Below are 22,828 nucleotides of genomic sequence, written 5' to 3'. Positions count from 1 at the left end.
GAATATCATGGCCGAGAACAAGGCATAATTATATGTCCCGTGATGTAGGGGGGTAGGTTTGTTTCTAATAGGCAGTAAAACCAAAAATTCTACTGTGAATCTTCATATTCTAGGCCTGTAAAGGTAAATAATTCCTGGAGCCATCTCGAGGTATAGTACTCAAGTCGGAGCGAATCAATTGATAGCACGATGAAAAGAAATAATAGCCAGCATAAAACTGTAAATATGTATATAACTAGTACTATGTAGCTATTTAACTGTAAGTACAATGTAGCTAGATATTTAGTAGAATAGGGGTATTATAAATTAATACAAAATACAATAATTGGTCATTCTTTCCATTCCCATTCAATTCTTCCCATTTAATCGTTTTCCCATAAAAAAAAGAAAATTAAAATTAAGAGTGCCCTTAACCAAAAATAGTGAAATAAATGGAGATAGTCAAATTTTATATTAGCGTGTAAGACTTTGAATAAAAGGTGTAAAAGGATTATAAATGCTGTATTTATATCCTTTAATATCATGATAATATAAAATTTGAGTAGGTATCTCCATTTATTTCACTGTTTTTGGTTAAGGGCACTCTTAGTTTTAATTGCCTTAAAAATAATAAGTATAATAATAATTTAAATCTCCCGCTCTTTCATAGTTCGTTCCTGTAGCCAACTAGAGGGCGCCAAAAGCGCAATCTCCCAACATTTTACCACGCGATTCACCACTCTCCAAACTATTAACTTTCTCTATGTTTTAACCTGTTTGCGGTGGATAATACGCGAAACTAAGACAGATTCGGGTTTTATCCATCGCTTTTAGATAACTTGGGTTTTAACCGGTTAATTCGCTAATTTCGCGTAATATTCGTAACATATATACTTCATACAGTTTTTTGACTGTTTTTTTGTCCATACATCTTGTATAATTATTTAGAAAAAGGCGATAAATGTTTTAAAGTTATTGGCACATATATTTTATATAAATAGAGAATACGCACAGAGACTGTGTGTATCTGTGTGTTTCATGAAAGATGACGATCCAAGGACAACCTGTATACCTTCAATAAACCACACCCCTCTGTTCAATACCACAGTGTGTTTGTTAGAAGAAACTTTAGAGTTATATTCTGTTCAAGTAAGAGCTGAATAATGCAAATACCAGCCCTGAAACGTATCAGTTAACCTAAGGGATGTGATTACCTAATATTTTTGTACAATATTTCGTACAATTTTAAAAGAATAGTGTTAAAATTGTATATTTTAAGCAAAGTTTAAGGTTCTTTTAAAGAACTATCTAGAGACATGTAAGAAACAAAATATACATTTTTTGTAATAATGTTAAATTAAAAAAAAATATATAGTTTAGTACAATATGAAGTTTACTATCATTTTATAATGTAAAATATTTATTAATATATAAAAAGGATTTATTACGATTATTAAACATTATTTCGACCTTGAATCGCCATCATTTTTTTTTGTGAAAAGAACTGTAACTATACGTAATAAAGATTTAGGGACTTATTCTCTCAAAATTTTAACACTTAAGAAGGCGAACGAGGACGACCTCTCATTGGTCTCCCTCCTCCCGGCCCTCCGTCCCTATCCCTTTCCCTGTCTCTCCCGTCCCTATCCCCCCTACCTCCTCCTCGTTTAAAGTTCCTATTACCGCCCCTACCTCCGAAATTTCTGTTGCCACGTCTCCTACCGTCTCGGTTGTTGTATCCCCTGCCTCCTTGTCTGAAATTGCCCCCGCCTTGGGGTCCTCCCATTTTACCGCCCGCGGGGCCTCCCATTTGGTTGGGAGGACCTCCCTGCTGGTCGTCGTAGCCTCCTCCGTAAAAGTCGTCGTTGTTGTAACCGCTGTTGTAGGACTGGTCTACGGCTCCGAACTGGGGGCGAAAGCCTCCGGTAGGGGCGTTACCTGGAAATAGAGATGGTTACGATATTGTAGAAATATCGATACTTTTGATGTAGTATCGAGAATTTATGGTAGCGATATTTTTCGGACGATTCCGAAAGTGTTGTATCGATAGGTTAAGAACAGTATCGATATCGAATATAAATTCTATTATTACTAGGGAAGGGATATTTTTTCGATATATCGATATGTATCTATTGATGTTCCGCTACATATCGATATATCGAAGAACCGTTAATAAAGATAATTCGATAGTTCTCAAAGACTAGACTTAAAGAGAGTAGCGATATATCGATAACTAAAATACATCGATAGGTAAATTTCTACGATTTATCAAAAGGGAAAAATCCACATTATCACCCATTCCTAATTATTACAATGACATTACAAGTGAAAAGATATGTAGCTCGATATCTATATTTTTACTATATTCTCATGCCTATCTAATGTCGATGCTTTAGCTGCAACATCGGTATCGAAGATAAAAATACTATTATCACAAAGACATAATTAGGAAGGTGGTGTAAACTTTAAATTGCGATTCCCAAGTGTATCGATACTGGTCTAAAAAGTATCGATATTCACCAAAAATGTCCGGTAGACACACTTGGGGAAAAAAACGGTATCGATACTTAGAAAAGAATTTACGGTATCGACACTTGGGTAAAAACTACCGGTATTGATATTTGTCATCGGAGATGAAAATAATATTATCACAAAGACATAATTAGGAAGGTTTTAAATAGCGATTCTCAAAAGTATCGATAGTGGTGAAAAAAGTATCGATTATCAACGAAAATGTCCGGTAGACACACTTGGGAAATAGAACGGTATCGATACTTAGAAACGAATTAACGGTATCGTCACTTGGGTAAAAATTATCGGTATTGATATTTGTCAAAAAATATCAATATCGATATTTTTTACTACCTTCCCATCCCTACCTAAAAGTCCTCCGTTTCGGGGATCGAAATTGATGGGGTAGTCTTGAGACATCTGAGGCGGGATGTTGGGAATCCCAGGGGCAGCACCCAAAAGTCCTTGCTGGCCTATAAGCGGTGCCGCTTGGCTCGATAGCATGGGATTCATTTTCGATACACTGGCCAGAATCGATAGTGCCGCTCCCAGATTAGTAGCACTGGGCGCGAGTTGTGAACTTGCCGTCGTGGTAATCTGTAAAAAACAGTATGCCATTATACGTTAAGACAACCGAAAAAAAAACAACTTACCTGTTGTTGAGGTAATATATTCAAGTTGGACAGTAAAGAATTCAAAACGGGATCGTGAATACCCGAACCGCCTGCTTGATCGAAACGACTAGAAAGCTCCTGGTTCAGCATTAATTTCTGGTTGCTGGTCAGACTTTGATAGAACTGAGAAGATTGTAACATATTCAACTGTTGAGTGTACGACATTTGTGGGTTAAGTTGCATTTCTTGAGATTTTTCTTCCATTTTTCTTAATCTGTAATAAATAAAAAAAGTGTCAAAGAGTGTCTTCTTCAAGCCAGAAGGTCATAATGGATCTGAGGTTCTGTCTAACTTACCTAGGGTCTGCCCTAGTCCCCGCACTCTGCTTAGGGCTGGCTTTCGGCGACATGGGACTGTCTTTTTCGTCGATGCTCAGTCGGAAGATTTTTCGAAGTCTTGGATCGCCCGTTTTTTCAGCGTCGCTTATACTAAGTTTTAAACCTGCAGAGAAACGTGAATTCAATTATAACACATATTTATAGTAAGTCAACGAGATATGACTATTCAAAGCCAATAAAGGGCAGCTAGATAAATATGCTGAAATATTTTAATCCCAAATAAATAATTATTGAATCAAAGTCATCTTTAGTTAAATCGACTGTACCTACCTGTATAATCTGGCCGAGGTATATCGACTACATGAACCTTCCATATCATAGGGAGGTGAGAATTTATACTGGCATCCACTTCAGTAGCGGGTGTGTAATTTTGCATTCCTTTGAAGGGTAACGCTAGATTTCGGAGATCAATATCCGGACGTAGTGAAGCTAAAAAATTCAAGAAATCATATAATATTTTACAGTAATAATAGTATGGTTTCTAAGACTTTTTATTTACCTTTAAACTCATCGTTGTCGATCTCAAGTGCGGCTTTCTTCATGTCCAATCCTCCCTGTTCGTATATGCTCACTTTGTCAGACTTATTCTTTTCTTTACCCTGACTATCCGTCGAGCTTTGTCTCGGTCTCTGTCTCGGATCGAGATTCATCAGTCTCGGATCTTGTCTTAATACTGTGGCTTCTTGTGAAGTTGAACTGGACAGACGAGGATCCTAACCAAAAAAAAAATCTTAGATATTATATAAAACTAGGATCTAGGATAAGTAATATACACCGCTCCGAACCTCTACTACCAGAAATCAAAGGAAGAATTAAGTTAGAATATATGGAAGAAACTCAATCATATTCAAATGTCACTTTATCTAAAGAATAAAACGTTTGATGAGTGTTTACTACCAGTCATTCTGGACACTTAAAACCGACATTATAAGGAAACTGCAGGTCGCACGACCCTCGATGGAACGAAATATGTTGGGAACAACAAAGAAAGACCGAGAAAAAATTGAGTGGATAGGACAAAAGACCCAGGTAATGCCATCCACAGAATCAAATCCCTCAAGAGGCAATTGGCAGGTCACCTGGTCAGAAGGACGGAAAACAGATGGACCACAAAAATCACAGCATGGTACCGACGAGGAATTAAGACACCTAGAAGACCAAACTTAAGAAGGGACCATGATATTATGAAATTAGCAGGGATAACTTGGACCCGCGTAGCCAAAATTAGACAACAATGGACCCTATTACCCTTGTTTATATATTCCATACAAGGCTATTACAAAGAGATTATTGAAAAATCATGTGCCTACCTGTCTTGAAACGTTTCTAGGATCTTGTAGACTTCCAGAACCAGAAATATCCGATTGTTGGGAGTTGGTTTGTTCAGTGACGTCACTGTCTTGTGACGTCTGACTTCTTGACTTGCTCATAGACGTCAAAAGCTTAGTCACCTCCAGGGAAATGTCAATTTTTGACAGATCGCCAAGTTTCCCAACTATATCGGCTGTTTTAGAGGTTATATTGCTTGGTAGACTAAAAGAGAAATATAATTATCGAATTTAGAATGTATTCTGTATAGGAAAATAACTATTTTACCTGTGAATATTACTATTTTGACTTTCTTCAAGACTTTGTGACTCCTTTTCAGGCCCATTACCCACAGAATCATGCCTGTCTCTTTTCACATTTTCATCTTCTTCCACTTTTATCGTTAAACGATTATCATCGTCGTCATCATCTGAATACCAGTCATCAATGTTTTGATCCATATCAAAATTGTCCTAAAAAGTCAATAAATACATTAACAAAAACAAGTACTGTATGATTGAAGAAAAAAACTGCGTCAAAGACGGCTGAGGAATGACCATCGATGATAATTTTGGTGAGGTCAATCTCTAAGAGACATCATTTACTAAAATTTACATAAAACTTTAAACTATGCCATTTAAAAATCATTTTTACTCAATATAAAAATAAATTACAACCTTTTTAAGGTCAACTAAATAAATAAAGAAGAGTACGGGCCAAGTAAATGATGTCTAGGGCTTGACCTCTCCAAAATTATCATCGATCGTCATTCCCCAGCTGTCTATGACGCCGTTTTTTTTCGATCGACTGATATAACTTTACCAGTTCATTAGTTGAATCTTGTGACAAGGTATTTTCCGCAATACTGTTGTCTTTTTGATTGGCGTTTATCCTAGCTAGTAGATCTTTAGTTGCCTGAAAAAAAAACAATTATTACACTCTAAATCACACTTTAATTAAATAAAATACAAACCTGAGGAAGCTCAAATTTATTCTGCACGCTATTATCTTTTTTATCTTCTTCTGTGTCTATTTGTAGTTCATCCTCTGTATCAGTTTGTTGTTTATCCTCATAATTTTTTTGAACCGGTCTAATATCGACGTCCATCGATGCGGGGTATTTAGGAATGGGCTGCCTGATATCGATATCCTTTGTAAAATCCATCGCGTTGGACCGAATATCGACATCGTTGATGTTGGATAAAGAAATGTCCCTATGAAATTGGTCGACATTTGAATCTTGCGAGCTGTGTCCAATAGTGGACGGAACAGCTGGTATAGTAGGGAGGGTTCTCATATCTATATCGCCGTTACTATAATTTTATGAAATATTAGATTCATTTTAATTTTTTACTATTAAAAACAGTGGGGACTCGTGAGGGAGTTGCAAAAATGATTTTTTATTGTATACTTTTTTCTTTTTTTTAATATAACTTATGCGATATGACAACAACGCGTAATGTAAGATTAATTCAAAGCACAGGGGCTGTGACGTAAAAATCCGGTAAAGCCAAGTCTACACGTAACGGTTTACATGTCAGTCAAAACGTCAGTAATACGGATATATTATAGCATCTTTAATAATATTTGTATTTAAATCTTTAATAAATGCTTTTAAAAACCTCATATTCTGTATAGCTTCACAAAATAAGGTAATTTTATTTTTTTGGAGATATTTAATGATTATTAACCAAACGATACTATTTTCACAATTTAAAACATACAAATACAATTTTGTAGTAAAATTCCATGTTTGTTTTTTTCTTTTCTGCTTTACTAAACACATTGCTATAATAACTGAAAAAACCACAGGTAAAATTTCTACACTTCTTTATAATCCGTCTTACCTGACAGGTAAAACATTACGTCTAGCCTGGGCTTTAGGGGCGAATCACAATATAAAAAAAAATCGAAAATATACAGACATTATTTTTTCATTTTTTTTATCGATTACCACCTTTCTGAATACCATAACGAGTCGCTACTGCCCTATTAAACACTACTTTACCTGCTTATTCTCATATCCTGATCGCTCCCATAGTTTTGGTAATTTTTTTGGTAAAAATTACCACCCGATTTGTTATCAGAATCCTGTTGCCACCTGGACTGTTTGGTTCTGTTATTTTTTGGCACTTTAATGTCTGGAAAAAATATAAAATTGTTACGTCTCACTGGCATTGCTGTTTAAATTTTAATAAACAATATTAGCCCAGGAATTTTTCTTATAAATAAAAGAAATTATTAATTATTTTAGACCCTAAAAATCTAAAAAGATTTGTCAAAATATTATGCTGTCATCCCCATTGATTAGTAATAATTAAAACACCTACCTACTGGACAATAGAGACATTGACGTGTCTATTTTTTTTTTAATTTTTATGTTTGGTTTTATTAAATGACTAAAGAATACAAGGACACGTAACGCCCATATACGGGCTGAAGCAGAATTTGTGTTGTTAGACGCCATTTTTTTTTGGAGGATCGGATGTAATACCAGCGACAGTTTTAACAATTTTTAATAGTCTGTTGTGTGTAGTGAACTTTATATAAACTTTATTAAGCCGCGTCCAAGCTACTCGACCTCGAAAAATGTTCGCGAACATATATAATTAAACAGATACTAAGTGAAAATTGTGAGATAGGTAGATTTATAAATAATAAAGCCAACAAGTACAGCTAGCCTAGGCCTATTAAGGAGCGCGGAGCGCCGAACGGCTCTAGCTTGTACGCCAGAGCGTGCGTCTGCCTATGCTAGAGCGCGCGCGTTCTTTTTCCGACGGGTGTCGGTAAATCAAAAGGAGCGAACGGCGTGCATTTCGGCGGACATTGTACCGGACACTTGGAGGGGTCTCATTTAATTTCGGGCGTCCATCTGTGATTTATATTTTTTACCGAGTATTCGACAATGGGAGACGCAGTTATTGACTGGAATCGTGAAAAACATTTACAACTAATTTGTTTACACAAAGAAAAGTTGAGTGTGAATAGCTATGTAGCTAGACTTCGTCCATATGATTTCATTTTTGTTAATAAAGACCTTTATGAATATTTTTATTAAAAACCGGAATTATTATGGGATTCTGAAATTAAAAATTACTACTTAATAGGAAGTTTGACACCGGAAATGAAATTTTACCATTACATTTTTAGAAATAAATATACCGAGTGTTTCTGAAAAGTGGTTCACTTCTATAACTTTTTAAATTTTTTAGATAAAAAACGAGATTTGGTATGTTAGTATAGGACATAAATCAGGATTGATCGACGTTTTCATTTATTTTCGGTCACTACCTACCTATTTCACCGAAAATCACAACAACTTTTGATTTAAATGGTACCCTCGGTATTTTTTTACCGTATATGATATAAAATGACATTCTAAATAGAATGATATATTATATGTCAACTTTTGACATTTTCAATTTAAAAATGGCCATAAATAAACGAAACGACAATTTTACTCCAAATACCAAGTACCAAATTATTCGTAAAAAATGCTTTTTCCAAATATGCTGAGCCAGCCTCGTACCATTTGAAAAAATTGAGTTATCAAAAAATACGATTTGGGCGTCTTTTAAGCGGCCATGAAAGGATACGAAAAAAAATTACACTATCAAATATATGTTTCCAACGTTCTTTGATTACAAATTAATAGTTTTAACTCAGTCTTGGCACTCTAGATTGAAATTCAAAATGTTATTTTTATTTAATTGGAATTGTCTTAAATTGACGTATATGTCATTCTATTCAGAATGTAATTTTCTATCAAATAAAGTAAAAAAGTACTGGCAATTGCCCAGTAGCAAAGCCAAATCCGAGACAAGACAAGACAAGTAAAAAAGTACTTAGGATACAATCTAAAAATACAAAGTCATTTCCGGTGAAACAGGAAGCGACCGAAGGTAATTGCATGAATACGGCAATCAATCCCGATTTATGTCATATACTAACAAACCAAATTTCGTTGTATTATCTGAAGCAGCTAAGTTAAGAAAAATATGTTGCACGGCACTGTTTGGAGATATGATAACAATTTGGTCTTGAGTGTTATTGGTCCTTGTATTCTTTTTAGTCACTTTGTTATTGTTAGTAAGGTTGAAAGCTTGAACCAGAGCCATAAAAATAGGGACATAAAAAATTAACATTTTTATCTAAAATACTGAACCATTTATCCCATTAAACGAACACTACACTAATTGTACCAGAACCGTTCTGCTTCCAAAGTGGAAACCAACTTAAAGCCGAATTCAAGAACCTGGAAGGTTCCATATCCGTAACCTGGAATGGGAATCCTCCAACGGTCTAAGACACTCGAAGAAATTTCTTAGAACTTACGATCGAGAAAAATCAAAGATTTTTCGTGATTTAAGAAAAAGGGCAATCTTCGAATTGTCACGGGGTTTTTAATAGGACACTGTCTCCTCAATGAACACCTCAATAGATTGAAGCTAAGAAACAACAGCGAATGCAGATTCTGTAAGGAAAATGCTGTAAAACCGTCTCAGATACTGGCTTTTCTCAAACTCCTGAGACTGTTATAACTCAAGAAAGGAGGATACAACAAATCAATAAGGCCGCTATGGTTAATTTCCCCCTCCTATACAATCTACATCTACATCCCAATACAATCAGCACAATCATTAAATATAAATAAAGACTAACCGAGATCTAAGCCTGCCACCAATTCTGGCGGCAACGGTACAGATATATCAAACATGGACGGTATCCCACCTTTAGTGTCTTTTTCGCTGTCCCTCTCTTCGAAATTCGGGTATCTGTTGCCGTACATGAGCGTAGAATTCTGCGAATTGCCATATTCCGTTTGCGTGGGGGAATTCCCGAAATTGGACGGTTGATTCGAAGTGGTTTGGTCACCGTTTTCGCCCTGTAGAAGTTTCTGTTGGGTCTGGTTGATCAGACCCAAAGCCTCTTCTCGTGATAATCTGGGAAAACCACCCAAAATGTCACGAGGAGCCGTTTCTATGTGCTTGAAAAGGATCTGTTTTAAACCTGTAAACAATATAGCATTATATAGTACCATATAATCGAAAAAATCTTTGACGTCGTTTTTTTACGATATTAAAGTAAATAACTCACCGTCTGATAGGGCTTGACCGTGAGCGAATTTGCAGTTGTCTCCTTGACTGCACAGCAGTCCAGTGTGGTAAAACTTGCAAGGGAACTCGCTGTGCATGTAAGAACATTTTTCACCTTTCGCACAACAGTCCATAAGATAGAACTTACAGAGTTCTAACTTCATTGGCGGGGTAACTTCGTGGGAATAGGGGCAGTCATTCTACAAAAATTTAAAAAAAATGTACTAAATATTTTACAAAAAATATTAGGTAATCACATCCTTTGGGTTAACTCTTGTAAGGTTATTTATACATTTTAAAAATGTACGAAAAGCGTACATAAATATTAGGTAATAACATCCCCTGGGTTAAAAAATATAAAGACTTGAAATTCGAAAGTTTCTTTGTTTTTCTAACATATTGTTATATTTAATTAAAGGTTGTCCTTTAATTAATATGTTATTTGATATCTATTTAAACTAAATAATCTATCTTCTATTTAATATATTATTTTAAAGAAAATATTATTCATTATCCGCGCAAGTATTATTTAATCAATACACAATAATTTTCATATTGGGGGCGCATGTATGCTCTGTTACCTTAGAGACGAAATAAACAAAACTAGTTGTTTGGTGTGATTATAATTATTCGTTTTAATAATATACTTATAGTGTAGTAAAAGATGCTAAATATTAGGTAAATAGTTCAAATATAATATACTTTTTAACTTAAGTTGGGTGCTAGATATATTTTGTTTAACAAAACAAAATTATGAAGCAATATTTTAAGAATTAGGTAAGTAAAAATATGAAATTAGTTATATTGTTAAAAAAAATTTCTTCTAAACCACAAATATTTTTTTCTAAAATTATTAACAACTAAATTACCAGAGATAGATTCTAAAGATAATAAATATTAAACATCATTGTATATAAACGTATATCAAAATATTTTATTTTGTGTGAAAATGAACATGAAAAGGAAAAAAATATAAAGACAAATTTTTCTTACCTTTTGACACTTTCCTTGCATGTAAAAAACGCACACGCCTTGCGAGTCTTGCAAAGGATGATTTTTAGCAGCCTGATCTAGTCGCCGTTGTTCCCTCTCCCTCCTATTCCGTTCTTTTGCCTCTTTTTTTCTTCTATTCTTCGTCGCTCTTCTTCTCATTCTAAAATAATAAGCAATAATTATAATTTGTAATTTCCGTAATTTGAAATACACAGACAAGTATTTTTTTTAAATAATTTAATTTGAAATAGATAGATACCTTTCTTCGCGTTCGCCTGCGCTACCATCCGAGGCACTGTCCTCCGATTTCGACAGATTTCTACCCTGTTGAGACATGGGCAAGGCCTGTAATAATCTAAATTCTGCGTCGGGTGAACCGCTTCTCATGTTCATCATATCGTTCTCTTCAAAGTCCGGTCTTGGCGAATCATTTAACCGTTTATTTTTCTACAAACAAAAGATATTTATAACTCAGAAATATGTTTCGTATTGCATACAAATAAAAAAAAATATTAAAATTATTTATTGACTCAAATATGGGACGCTCATGACTTACCTTAGCTCTGTCTTTTTCTTTATCATGTTTTTTACGCTTCTTCCCTCTCCTTTCCTCCTCTTTAACCTCTTCACCTGCGCTTAAAGCGGCAGCTTCCTTTTCTTTTTTGTTGAGTATTGTGGCAAGAGTTTTTTCGATATTTTTCGCAAAGTCATCATCTACAACAACGTATTTTTTTCTATTATAGCCAAGCAATTTTTAAGTAAAGATTTAAGCGATTGTTAAGTCGACTGGCTGTCCAGTGAACAGACTGTGGTAAATTAAAACAACCGTAACATATCCATTTTATAGGTACTTATTTTGCCCCCCCTGTAACTTTGTTGTGGATGAAGCAAAGATCTTGATTTTTAGTGATCAAGTATTGTCAATATACAGGGTGGTACGAACTGTATTCCGCAAACTTCGGCAGCATATTCTGCAGATAAAAATAAGTAAAAAAGTTCGTATAAATGTATGTCCTAAAATGCTTAGTTTCGTAGACACAGGGTGTAGAAGTTTCATTTTTATTTCGATTTTTTTCAAATAATTTCAGAAGTAACGTCAATAAAAAAAACGGTAAAAATTGGTATCTGGGAGTTTTTTCACATGAGAAATTTGATTTTGATGTCAATATGATTCCTATTTGTAGAGGGCGCCACCTACATATTTTTTAACTGGTTTGCAGATTAATAACTTTTCGTCCGTACCTGTATAGAACTACTGAGTAAAAAGATATACATTTACGACGTTTTATTCGTAAAAAAGGTTCCCAGATACCAATTTTCATGCAAATATTGACGTTACTTTAGGAATTATTTGGAGAAAATCGAAATAAAAATGAAACTTTTACACCCTGTATCTACGAAACTAAGCAGTTTAGAGCATACGTTTATACGAACTTTTTTACTTATTTTTATCTGCAGAATATGCTGCCGAAGTTTCAGGAATACAGTCCGGACCACCCTGTATATGCAAATTTTAATCAATAAGAACATTTTGAACGAACAGCCATGTATTCTTTAAAGGTTCAGGATCATCATCTACAGAATATGCTGCCGGCAAGTTTCCGGAATACAGTTCGAACCACCCTGTATAACTAATAATTATACCGTATAATTTGTGAATTATCGCTAGTCAAAGTTATTTAATTTCCATAGTGACTTACTCAGCGATCATGAAAATTCTAGGGTACTTCTAGAAGTCTTGCAAACTTCAAATTTTGAATTATTGATATTTAGCCCTTATATAGCCTATAAAGAAAGGAAAAATGACAAATCCTGAAATTTCATTATTCCTCATATGAAAAATAGTAATTTTTAAAAGTCAATGCATCATAATTATAAAAAAATAATCTATTTATCACTGTGAGACATTCAATTTTAAAATCAGGACATTCAAAACAGTCAAAATTAAAAAAAAAACGGAGAATCAGTAAAAAAAAATATTTACCAAAACCATCTGCAGGATCCACGTCCTTCCTGTGCTGTTTCTCCCATTTTTCCCTTTCTCTCATTATTTTCTCCCTCTTCCTCAAATGCAGGATACTCTTCTCTGCTTCTGTCATGTGCCTATGTCCTTTACCCCCCTCTCTCCCCCTCCTATCCTTTCTATCCTTCTCTATCCTCTCCTCTGGAACTTTATCCCTTTCATCACCAGACCTTTCTTTGTCGGGTGGTCGGTCTTTGACAACCTCCTTAGAGTCTCTGGTGGGGGATTTTTTGGAGACGGGAGGTATGCCTGGTATGGCAGGTGGGACGTTCGGTATAATAGGTGGAGGTACAGAGGGTTCAGGGTTGGGGGGTTCAAATTGAAGAGGTGTTTCTTCATCGTCATCGGTAATTTCACCGTCTTCGATATCTTGTTCTTCTTGGTTTGATGGTTTGCCCGAATCGGCATCACTGTGAAGAAAATGGTTATAGGGGACTGAATTTTTATTCTAAATTTATCATTTTCGACGCCAGAAGCATATGATATACAATTGTTGTATTAGCTAAGTTATTATTCTTCCCCAATATAGTTTACAACAGTGCCGAGTGTTAGCGAATTATGTCAAAAAAATATAGTTAGTAGTGCTAGAATTTATAATAATGATTTTCATTTAAATTTCAACGAGTGCGATCTGTATATTCTGACTCTGACACAAATTGTGGGAATTACCACCACGCTTGATAGCCATTTTCGTATAAGATCAAGCATATTGAACTATTTTGGAGGTCTACAAATTGATAGAAATAAAAGCACAATGTGATGTCTAGTACTAGTAGTAGTACTAGGCATGTAGTTTATACTAGTACCATTTTAGACGCAAAATTCGCCAGTGTTTTCTACAATTGTGGGGTCTATTACAATTTTTTTTCGTGTATCTTGGTCATTTTTAACCAATAGCAGCAGTTTCTTGTGGTAGAAGCAAAAATTACTGATTGTAGTCTGTTTGCCAGTCAAATGATTATCTTGTAATCATAGATTTAGTTAAATATTATGAAAGAAATAGTAAAAAATATATTATAAAAAATTTGACTTGCTTGATGCGAACTAAATGAATCGATGACATCATTCCTACAAAGTTTTTCTCCATAATTACTAAACTTAAATTTAGATTTTCTTTAAAAATAAACCATATATAGTAGTAAGTGAGTTTAATAATTTGGTTATTTTGTTTTCTTGTTATTAAGTTTCTTGTTAATTTTTGATCAGAAATGGCATAAACAAACAATTTTATAAGTAGGCTATGAAAACGAAAATCCATTTTGGCATTTAGTATTGTGCTAATAAGTTTTCAATTATTTTTTTAGTTAGTAAAACACCTAAATCAGGGTATTAAAAACCTATCTCATCAGCTTTAGACACCTCTTGTCTTAAGCTTATCCTGTTACTATAGCTACTATAGCTTTTCTGTGATATAAACATCTATTTTTAAGGCTGATTTATACGTATTCAGTAACTGACGCCAATATCACTGGTAGACAGCTGATAGATACTGGTCTCAACCTTGGAGCGCCAGGGGTTACTTCTACATGCGGGTAGAAATGGACCGACTACCCTTGCGGTATATCACCACCCCAGAACTGTAAGGACATCGAGGAGGACCATAGTCAGGTCCTCACTAGAGGAATTGACCTCAAATCCAAGGAGGCAACAGAGAAAGAGAGATATATCCTCTATTATAGATCCGGGAAAACACCGGTAGGTGTCAGGTCTAAGGAGAGACCAAGTTAAAGAGGTGGAGAAAATGGAGACTGATCCTCCAACCGGAGATAAGCTCCACGACTGTGAAAGGCACGGAGGATTAAACTCCAACCGTGGAAGGATGTATAGCCTTGTAGGGGGTAAATGCTCACTCCTCGGAGGATTGTTATGAAAAGGATGGGTATGATGTGTGAATTATAACTCAAGAAAGAGGGACACAATAGATGTTTAAGGTAGCGGTAATTAATCCTCCTTCCACTCATTCTACACCACTGGTAGAACAGCACTGGTATGGTGGTAAATACCTTTTTGTGTCAATCACTGATGGCATGAAATGTTTTTCCCACACCCTGTATAAAAACTTTCCTTTTTTAATTTCGAATAAATTAGAGTTTCTGTTCAATCTGGCAACCCTGCTTTGAGCGTAATAGGTATTTCCATTCGATTCGTTCTTTTATATACAGGGTGATCATTTGAAAAATATGTAGCAATCGAAAATATTTCTTAAGGCAAAAAATTCAGATTTCAAATATATATCGAAAGATTGGATTGGATAAACCAAAAAGAGGCGAGACGACCGAGAAAAAAACGGTGTCATATAGATAGCCTGGAAATAAAGATCTACGTTTTGTACGTAAAATTACGTGGTGAATGTCAATGGATATGTACCTATCGAATTATTCCTTATGAATTGTATATGTACTTAACAATGTAAACAAATACAAAATTAAAATAAAATAGTTAGAATTCGTGGTAGGTATACCGAATTCGTAAAAAAACCATCTAGTTATTTTAATTTTGGATTAATTCCATTTTAGTTTGTTATAATGAAAAAGTATAGGTACCTACAGGGTCTTTTATAAAATCTGCCTTTGCATTTGCAAAGACATTTGTCTTTGCAATTTTTTCCCTGATCTACCTATATAGTTAAAATTCTAAAATTGTGGGTACTTACCAATGTTTTTGGCATTAAATCATGTAAGGCAAGACGCATATAGGTATGTGAAAATGAATATTAATATGGTTTGTTTTTTTTGCTCTGTATAAATTAAAAAAAAACACCTATTTCCTCATGACAGATATAGAAAAAAAAATCTTTTAAAAGTCAAGGGAAAAATAATATTTTTTTAGATGTGAAATTAAAAATTCAGAAAATTTTGGGAATAATTTCATAATCTCTTCTAAATTTAGCTGTGTCTAAAATTCCTATAAACATTTCTGAAGCAAGTGAAAATGTGTTTATCGATTATTTCGGTTTCACTATCTTTCAAGGGCAAATCGATGGGCTTTTTGAAAATTGTTTTCAAAACCATAAAAATATTTTCTCCAAGGTCATCGAGCGATCCCATTCAGGTACACAAGCACTGTTGCCAAGCGATCGATATTATATTTATAAAGTGAAACGTCATCAATGACTACGTTCCTGAATCAGACGATTCTTCGACTTTATTTGATTATTTTTAAACAATATTTTGATGTTATAAAAATAATACAGAGACTATCCCACACCATAACTTATTAGGCTATTTATGTAAACATGCAAATATTAAATAGGCACAGAACGTATCCGTAATGCAAAGAAATGCGTTTTAGAAAAAGCAAGTTCTTCTGAGAGCACTGAATGGATATTGGAACGTAGCCAAGAGCAATATGGAGCCAAGATTAGTGATTATTGACTTTTCAAATGAAAAAATACAACTTATTGCAGCTAATCTTGGATTATAAACAAGAATAATAATAAATTTCACTATAAAATCTAAAAAAAAATGATTTTTACCTTTAGGTACAATAAAAATTGGCAACGTAGGAAGTGTATCAAAATGACACACTTTCTTTGTCTCGCTAATCGGTCAAAAATTGAGCTGGTTACCTACATTTCCCCAATTTTTTCGGGGAAATTGATTTGATTTAGCGTGACCAACTCAAAACTTGACCGATCGACCTGTTGGAAAAAATATTTAATAAACAAAAATGGTGTAATATCCGCGGCTACGCCCATCGATGACGACGCTGGAAAATGGCGATTCCAGCGTGCTATCCCGTAACATTTAAATCGAATTTTAAATTATGAATAACGTAATTTCGAGAGATATACTTCTGGCGTCGGAAACGATCGATTCCATCTTGCTTGGCGAAAAAATGAATGCAAACCTTTTAATATCACATACGAGCGCCATTGCGACCTAATTGTAGGTAGTCGTATATTCACTAGGCAGGAATATGTTAATGAAATGGCATGAAAAAGTCACTCATTCACTGTAATCTGTCCTGAGCAGTTCATGGGACAGACATAATAATTTTAAATTACTCATATTTTCATGTTTTAACCGACTGTTCTCTTTGGCGAGGAGACCACAAATGATTTTCTTCTCGTGGAATTTCGATTATTGAGCCCGTCGCCCCAGAAACCGGCCAATCCGCAGCCGCCATTTCTATTTTCGGACCAATCACCGAGCCTGCTTGTAGGTATCAAAGGTTTTCGACCTTCAACCGACCCGGTTTTCTCCTTGCAGTGCCTCCGTTTTACGCGATTATCGACACTATGTCCAATATCGATAAGGAAAATCCTTATTTTTTCTTAAATTAGGCACATAATTGATAGAAAATTTAAAAAACGAACCTTAATTTTGACTAGATTTTACAGCTCTAATTAATTCTAATTAATAGCTATAGCGTTTAACGCAAAAAAAATGAAATAAACGAATAAATAGATATTTTAGAGCCTTTAGAATACACTGTAACAAATACAGACATATTACTAGTTGTAATAAATATTTTACTTTTAAGAGAAACATGAACCAAATAGGAAAAAGATTGCATTTATAAAAGAAATCTTAAAAGAAAAAGTCCTAAAATGATTTTAGACACCAGGCGTCCTCTATTAATGGCACACTCTACTAACTGATATTGTTTTGAAGTGACCTATCGATAGTTCAAATCTGGTTCAAATCATTACTACTAGGGGGACCTAAAATATCAATGTTGACATTTTATTTAAATGACACTGACCACAGATAACAGAAAACAGAACTAATTGACACTGACAGCCAGACATTTTCCTAATTTTCTGGACTTCAAAAAGAAACAATTTTTGGATGTTTAAAATTTTGTAGAATTCCAGAAATGGAGAAAGTTTTACAAAATACAACGTCCGATGGTTTTTATGCAGGTAATATTATACTACAAACACAACTTGGTATGTTAGGTTAATATGAATGATTTTTTTATACAGAAAATGAACTCAAGAGACAGTTTCATATACCTAAACGAAAATCGGAGGAAATATCAACGGATAAGAATGTAACAACACCATATAACATGATGCAAACGCAAACACATCAAACACCATTAGCCAATTCCTATTACAATTACTCTTATGATCCGGGTACATCAGCAGCTTATTATGGCAATTATGCACAGTATTATTCTCAATACCCAGCACCAGGTAAGTGTTATGTTATAATTTTATTAAATAAACTACAAATTTCTTGTTTTACCTAGGAAATATCACTCCAATATATAAATTTAATGTTGCACCGCCACCTCCACCGCCTCCACCAGAAAACTCAATTCCTACAGTAGATCCTATTAAACAGAATATCTACAAAGCCTTAAAAGATATCAAAGAAAAACCGAAGAACTACAAACAGAATATTTGTGAGTACTACTTAAAGTTTTTAAAACTTAGATAACATACCTGATATAATATTAATCCTTAGTTGAAAGTACTGCTCCCGACATAGCTGATTCATCCCTACCCAAAGATCTCAAGCTTCTATTTCAACCGTTATTCTGTAAGCTATGCACCGCTCAGTTATCTAGCAACCAGTCTGCGAAGATGCATTATAAGTCGAAGAATCATGAGAAAAAAATCCGCAAATGGTTAATAGAGTATTCAGAAAAATCTGGTGAGCCTTTACATAAAAGAGCAAGGGTATCTAACGAAAAACAAAGTGAGGTAATGAGGTTGCAGATGGTAAAAATAATTTTTTTATTAAATAAAAGGTTTTTCTTGCAAGGGAGCTGATAAAAATCCAGCCTGGTTTCACTGTGATGTATGTGACTTGCAGTTAACTGGGAGACTTCATGCTGAGTCACATTATATGGGCAAAAATCACCAAAAGTAAGTGGCAGGGTATTTTTAAGCTTGTAATAACTGTGTTAATTTTTTTTAGGGCTCTTTTAGGGTATAAAGCACCTGCTGGACAGGGTTACTACGATGCTACGGGCAAATGGGTGAGAACCAAGTAAGATTGAATTAGCTAATTGTGGTTTTTAAGTAATTATACTAATTAAATATTGTAGTCCTACAAAATCAAAGTTGTATAATTTTGAGAATGGAGAAGATAACTTTGGGGCAGCTTTTAAAGCGACAGTACCAAAAACCAGTGCTCCAAGAGAAGTACCAAGTTCCAGCAAAAAAGAAGCAATACCTACAGCGTTTCATTGTGACGTTTGCAACATTAATACAACCTGTCAGGATCAGTTAGATAATCATTATAGGTACTATATAAAAAATACTGAGTGAAATGATAATATTTTTAAATAATTATTCATATTTTTATTTTAGGGGACAAAAACACTTGAAAAAATTGAAACAATTGGGAATGACTAATTACAGTGAGCAGAGGGAAATCATTGAAGCTATTGGTAAGGCTCATACAATTTTATGTTTGTTATTTTTTAATTTTATCCTTGTATATGAAAAGGATTTTATCTACAATTATTTTATTTTAATTATTTTTTAAAAATCACCACATACGACACGGAGTATTGTAGCTAAACGATTAGATTTTTACAAATTGTAAGTTTTGGGTTCGTTGAAGGTCTATTAGAGCTACAATTTAAAAATATTTTTACAAGATACAGAGTGTCCCAAATAAGTAAAAAATATTATAGTTGTATTTTTTTAAATGGAACACCCTGTATATTATTCTATTTTTGGATTCTACGATTGAAATAAAGGTAAATTTGATTAAGGTTTATCACACTTAAACCTTACGGTTTTTGAAATATTTTCAATTTTATAAAATTGCAGTAAAAATTAAGGCTTTATTTCTCCAAGGGTATCAAAGTTTTTAATACTAAATATTTACTGAAGATTATTTATTGATCAGATATTGTGTTGCAATAATAAAAATTTTACTACCTTATACAGAGTGTCCAAAAATTTATATTAAGTAATTACTAGCTTTAAACGGCAATAATTTGTTTAATTTAAACGGAACACTCTATATATTATACGTCAATCAGATGCACAATGTAATTGTCTATCAAATTGTATTGTTCCATTTTTACCCATCTCTTCAAGTTTTCATAGAAAATGCATTTTCTTATAATTTAGACCTCATTTATCACTATACCCATGGAACATTGATATTTTAGCTTATTTTTAAAAATGTAACAAATTTTCAAAGGGTACAGATACTAATATTGTTGATATCGTTCGCTTATTTAATTAAAAAATAAAAAAAAACTGTTTAAATATTATTTGTTAAAGAGGGCCAATTAATATGATGCCAGTATTCAAACTACATTAATTGACTGTTTACGTTGTATCCTTGTTTATATATTAATCAAGGGTTGTAGTAATAATTGCTCCAAATACTAAAAAACTAAATTTTGTGTGTGTATTAGACAGTGTGGTAAAAAGTAACACCTTATAAATTTTATTTCATTTATTGACGAATGCTTATTTATAAAAACAGAGACATTCATTTTTATATCTTATTATTATATTGATTTCTGAGCCAAATCCACATTTATTTAGAATATTTTATCAATTAAAACAATTTAAAAGTATGTAATTAACTAATTTTTGGTAGGAAATAATGGTGGTATATTTAATTGGTACACACTTTTACAAAGATTTAAATAGTTTTTTTTGTATGCCAATGGGCTTGCAATATTTACCATCTGTACAATTTGTACATATTATGGTGCTATAAAAAAATCTGAAATGTCAATATTCCATGGGTATAGTGATAAATGAGGTCTAAATTATAAGAAAATGCATTTTCTACGAAAACTTCAAGAGATGGGTAAAAAATGGTATAATACAATTTGAAAGACAATTACATTGTGCATCTGATTCACGTAAAATATATAAGGTGTTCCATTTAAATTAAACAAGTTATTGCCGTTTAAAGCTAGTAATTATTTAATATAAATTTTTGGACACTCTGTATAAGGTAGTAAAATTTTTATTATTGCAACACAATATCTGATCAATAAATAATCTTCAGTAAATACTTAGTATTAAAAACTTTGATACCCTGGGAGAAATAAAGCCTTAAAATTTTTACTGCAATTTCATAAAATTGAAAATATTTCAAAAACGGTAAGGTTTAAGTGTGATAAACCTTAATCAAATTTACCATTATTTCAATCGTAGAATCCAAAAATAGAATAATATACAGGGTGTTCCATTTAAAAAAATACAACTATAATATTTTTTCTTATTTGGGACATTCTGTATCTTGTAAAAATATTTTTAAATTGTAGCTCTAATAGACCTTCAACGAACTCAAAACTTATAATTTGTAAAAATCTAATCGTTTAGCTACAATACTCCTTGTCGTATGTGGTGAACAACCCTGTGTACAGAAACTTAAGAATTTTAAGTGCATACCTAAAGTAGGTATGCACTTAAAATTATATGCTAGGTACATACTATAGTTGGACTGTACTTACTATATTACAAATATCGTAATCTTAAACCCATACAGGGTGTACAAAATTCCATGCCAAACTTTCTAAAATATAATATAATTTTTCAAAATAAATTAATAAAATAATTTAACAAATAACTAAAGGAGCTACAGTTGCAGGACACTGTATTTGGTTTCATGAGATATCTATAGTGTGCAAACACTGTGCATATAATATATTATATTTTTAGTTACACCTACTGTAGAAGTGCTGACAGAAAAAGACTTGAACCTGTCAGTGTATAGAACGCCATCTGGCGATTATTATTGCCCAAGCTGTAACAGCACTTCGAACTCAGAGGGACAATTTTTGCAGCACTGGACCAGTAAGAATCACATGAAGAAAGCATCACAGAAAAGAAACAACAATTAATTATATTATTAATGGGTAGTTTTCTATATATTGTTCAAAGTTTATTTTGTTTTAAATCCTTTTTCCTTGGAATTTTATTATGATTTGTTAGGTATATTTTTAATTTGACTTACAATGACTTACAATTTATTACATTGAAAAATTCACGCAGATGTATAAGATACACGAAAAATTTCAATAAAAAGTACGGTTCAACTGTTTCAACTGGGTTTTATTTGATATAGCCACACTGTATCTATACCACAACCTACGGTTTTTATCGGTGTCATGTTCGGTAAAGGAAATCTACATGCTAAAATATTGCAAGTAGGTTTACACTCATCGTTGAATTTTTTCTCTAAGTCTTTCATCTAAAATTCCAAAAAATAATATTAAAATATTCGAGACACTTAAATACAGATGATACAACCATTTGATCCACTCCAAAAATAACTATAACATCATAGTTAGAAATATTATATTTCCATAGATCTGCTTTAATAAATTTTGAATTCTTCGAACTCAATCCACTTTTAAATGCTTTTATTTTGGAATATAACACTAGCCAAGGGTTTAATTCTACACCGTGAGCTTCAAAGCCCTTTTTAGCTGCCTCTAAAAAGAAAACCTCTAAGTAATCTATGTAAAATTGAATGTAATAATAATAAATGACTTAACAATGTACCTATAACAATACGACCGTCCCCTGAGCCTAAATCCAGCAAAGAACCCTTACTGAAGCCTTTTAGGGCCTTGAAAATATTCGATACTTGCTCATTGGTGGCTGGTATGTACGGTAAACAGTATTTCCTCAAAGCCGGACTTACAAATGGGGCACAGATTACCGTTAAACCTAGGGCTACTCCTCCTAAAATATATCGAAGGTATTGTAATAAAGAGACAAGGTAAAGTAAGTGATTTTACCTGTGATTCCCACTAATATTTTGCCAGTCAATGATAAACCGAATGGTTTTTGTTTGTTGCTAGACGATTGAAAGTTTAACAGGTCACTATCTTCGTATTGTTTTGAAGAAAAACTCATTTTTCTAATTAAAAACTCAATTATGAATGTAATTGTTTTTCATTCAAATTATACCCCATATTTTGGTTGATAATTACATAATTGACAACTGTTGACAACATAAT

General features: G+C 33.3%; 3 protein-coding genes across 4 annotated transcripts; 1 reads left to right on the top strand and 2 right to left on the bottom strand.

Annotated features, from left to right (window-relative positions):
* Positions 1–543: 543 nt before the first annotated feature.
* Positions 544–17,259, bottom strand: LOC115881176 (protein suppressor of sable). Of its 2 annotated transcripts, none has more exons than XM_030898573.1 (18): positions 16,772–17,259; positions 12,884–13,332; positions 11,456–11,613; positions 11,159–11,346; positions 10,900–11,059; positions 9,908–10,106; positions 9,473–9,820; positions 6,819–6,951; positions 5,784–6,123; positions 5,633–5,725; positions 5,099–5,283; positions 4,813–5,035; positions 4,002–4,215; positions 3,773–3,931; positions 3,461–3,605; positions 3,144–3,378; positions 2,859–3,087; positions 544–1,917 (listed from the first exon to the last, which is right to left on the bottom strand). In XM_030898573.1, the coding sequence occupies exons 1-18, from the start codon at positions 16,795–16,797 to the stop codon at positions 1,538–1,540; spliced, it is 3,864 nt and encodes a 1,287-aa protein (XP_030754433.1). In that variant the 5' UTR covers positions 16,798–17,259; the 3' UTR covers positions 544–1,537. The 2 variants fall into 2 exon arrangements, with proteins under 2 accessions (XP_030754433.1, XP_030754441.1); XM_030898581.1 differs by having other exon boundaries at positions 9,542–9,820; positions 16,772–17,257.
* A 227-nt stretch (positions 17,260–17,486) lies between these two features.
* LOC115881210 (zinc finger matrin-type protein 3-like) lies at positions 17,487–21,903 on the top strand. Its single transcript, XM_030898626.1, has 9 exons — positions 17,487–17,789; positions 17,853–18,065; positions 18,122–18,277; positions 18,340–18,578; positions 18,640–18,743; positions 18,796–18,867; positions 18,926–19,123; positions 19,191–19,270; positions 21,522–21,903. Exons 1-9 carry the CDS (start codon positions 17,744–17,746, stop codon positions 21,701–21,703), a joined length of 1,290 nt encoding a protein of 429 aa, XP_030754486.1. The 5' UTR covers positions 17,487–17,743; the 3' UTR covers positions 21,704–21,903.
* On the bottom strand, positions 21,707–22,823 carry LOC115881229 (ATP synthase subunit C lysine N-methyltransferase). Its single transcript, XM_030898648.1, has 4 exons — positions 22,607–22,823; positions 22,368–22,550; positions 22,113–22,297; positions 21,707–22,053 (listed from the first exon to the last, which is right to left on the bottom strand). The coding sequence occupies exons 1-4, from the start codon at positions 22,722–22,724 to the stop codon at positions 21,904–21,906; spliced, it is 636 nt and encodes a 211-aa protein (XP_030754508.1). The 5' UTR covers positions 22,725–22,823; the 3' UTR covers positions 21,707–21,903.
* Between the last annotated feature and the right edge of the window lie 5 nt (positions 22,824–22,828).

The sequence above is a fragment of the Sitophilus oryzae genome, unplaced genomic scaffold (assembly GCF_002938485.1).
Source record: "Sitophilus oryzae breed Bouriz unplaced genomic scaffold, Soryzae_2.0 scaffold_1109_pilon_pilon, whole genome shotgun sequence".
Lineage (NCBI taxonomy): Eukaryota > Metazoa > Arthropoda > Insecta > Coleoptera > Curculionidae > Sitophilus > Sitophilus oryzae.
This window is presented reverse-complemented; position numbering and strand designations above follow the sequence as displayed.

Bases quoted from the DNA above. Each gene is read 5' to 3' on its own strand.
- LOC115881176 (XM_030898573.1), bottom strand. From the start codon at position 16,797: ATGGCGCTCGTATGTGATATTAAAAG. The intron at 13,333-16,771 runs GTTTGCATTCAT...TTTTCTTCACAG, and splicing joins CTCGTATGTGATATTAAAAG to TGATGCCGATTCGGGCAAAC. The intron at 11,614-12,883 runs GTAAATATTTTT...ACGTTGTTGTAG, and splicing joins GGATCCTGCAGATGGTTTTG to ATGATGACTTTGCGAAAAAT.
- LOC115881210 (XM_030898626.1), top strand. From the start codon at position 17,744: ATGGAGAAAGTTTTACAAAATACAACGTCCGATGGTTTTTATGCAG. The intron at 18,066-18,121 runs GTAAGTGTTATG...TGTTTTACCTAG, and splicing joins TTCTCAATACCCAGCACCAG to GAAATATCACTCCAATATAT. The intron at 18,744-18,795 runs GTAAGTGGCAGG...AATTTTTTTTAG, and splicing joins ATGGGCAAAAATCACCAAAA to GGCTCTTTTAGGGTATAAAG.
- LOC115881229 (XM_030898648.1), bottom strand. From the start codon at position 22,724: ATGAGTTTTTCTTCAAAACAATACGAAGATAGTGACCTGTTAAACTTT. The intron at 22,298-22,367 runs GTACATTGTTAA...TTTTCTTTTTAG, and splicing joins GGACGGTCGTATTGTTATAG to AGGCAGCTAAAAAGGGCTTT. The intron at 22,054-22,112 runs GTTGTATCATCT...TTGGAATTTTAG, and splicing joins TTTTTGGAGTGGATCAAATG to ATGAAAGACTTAGAGAAAAA.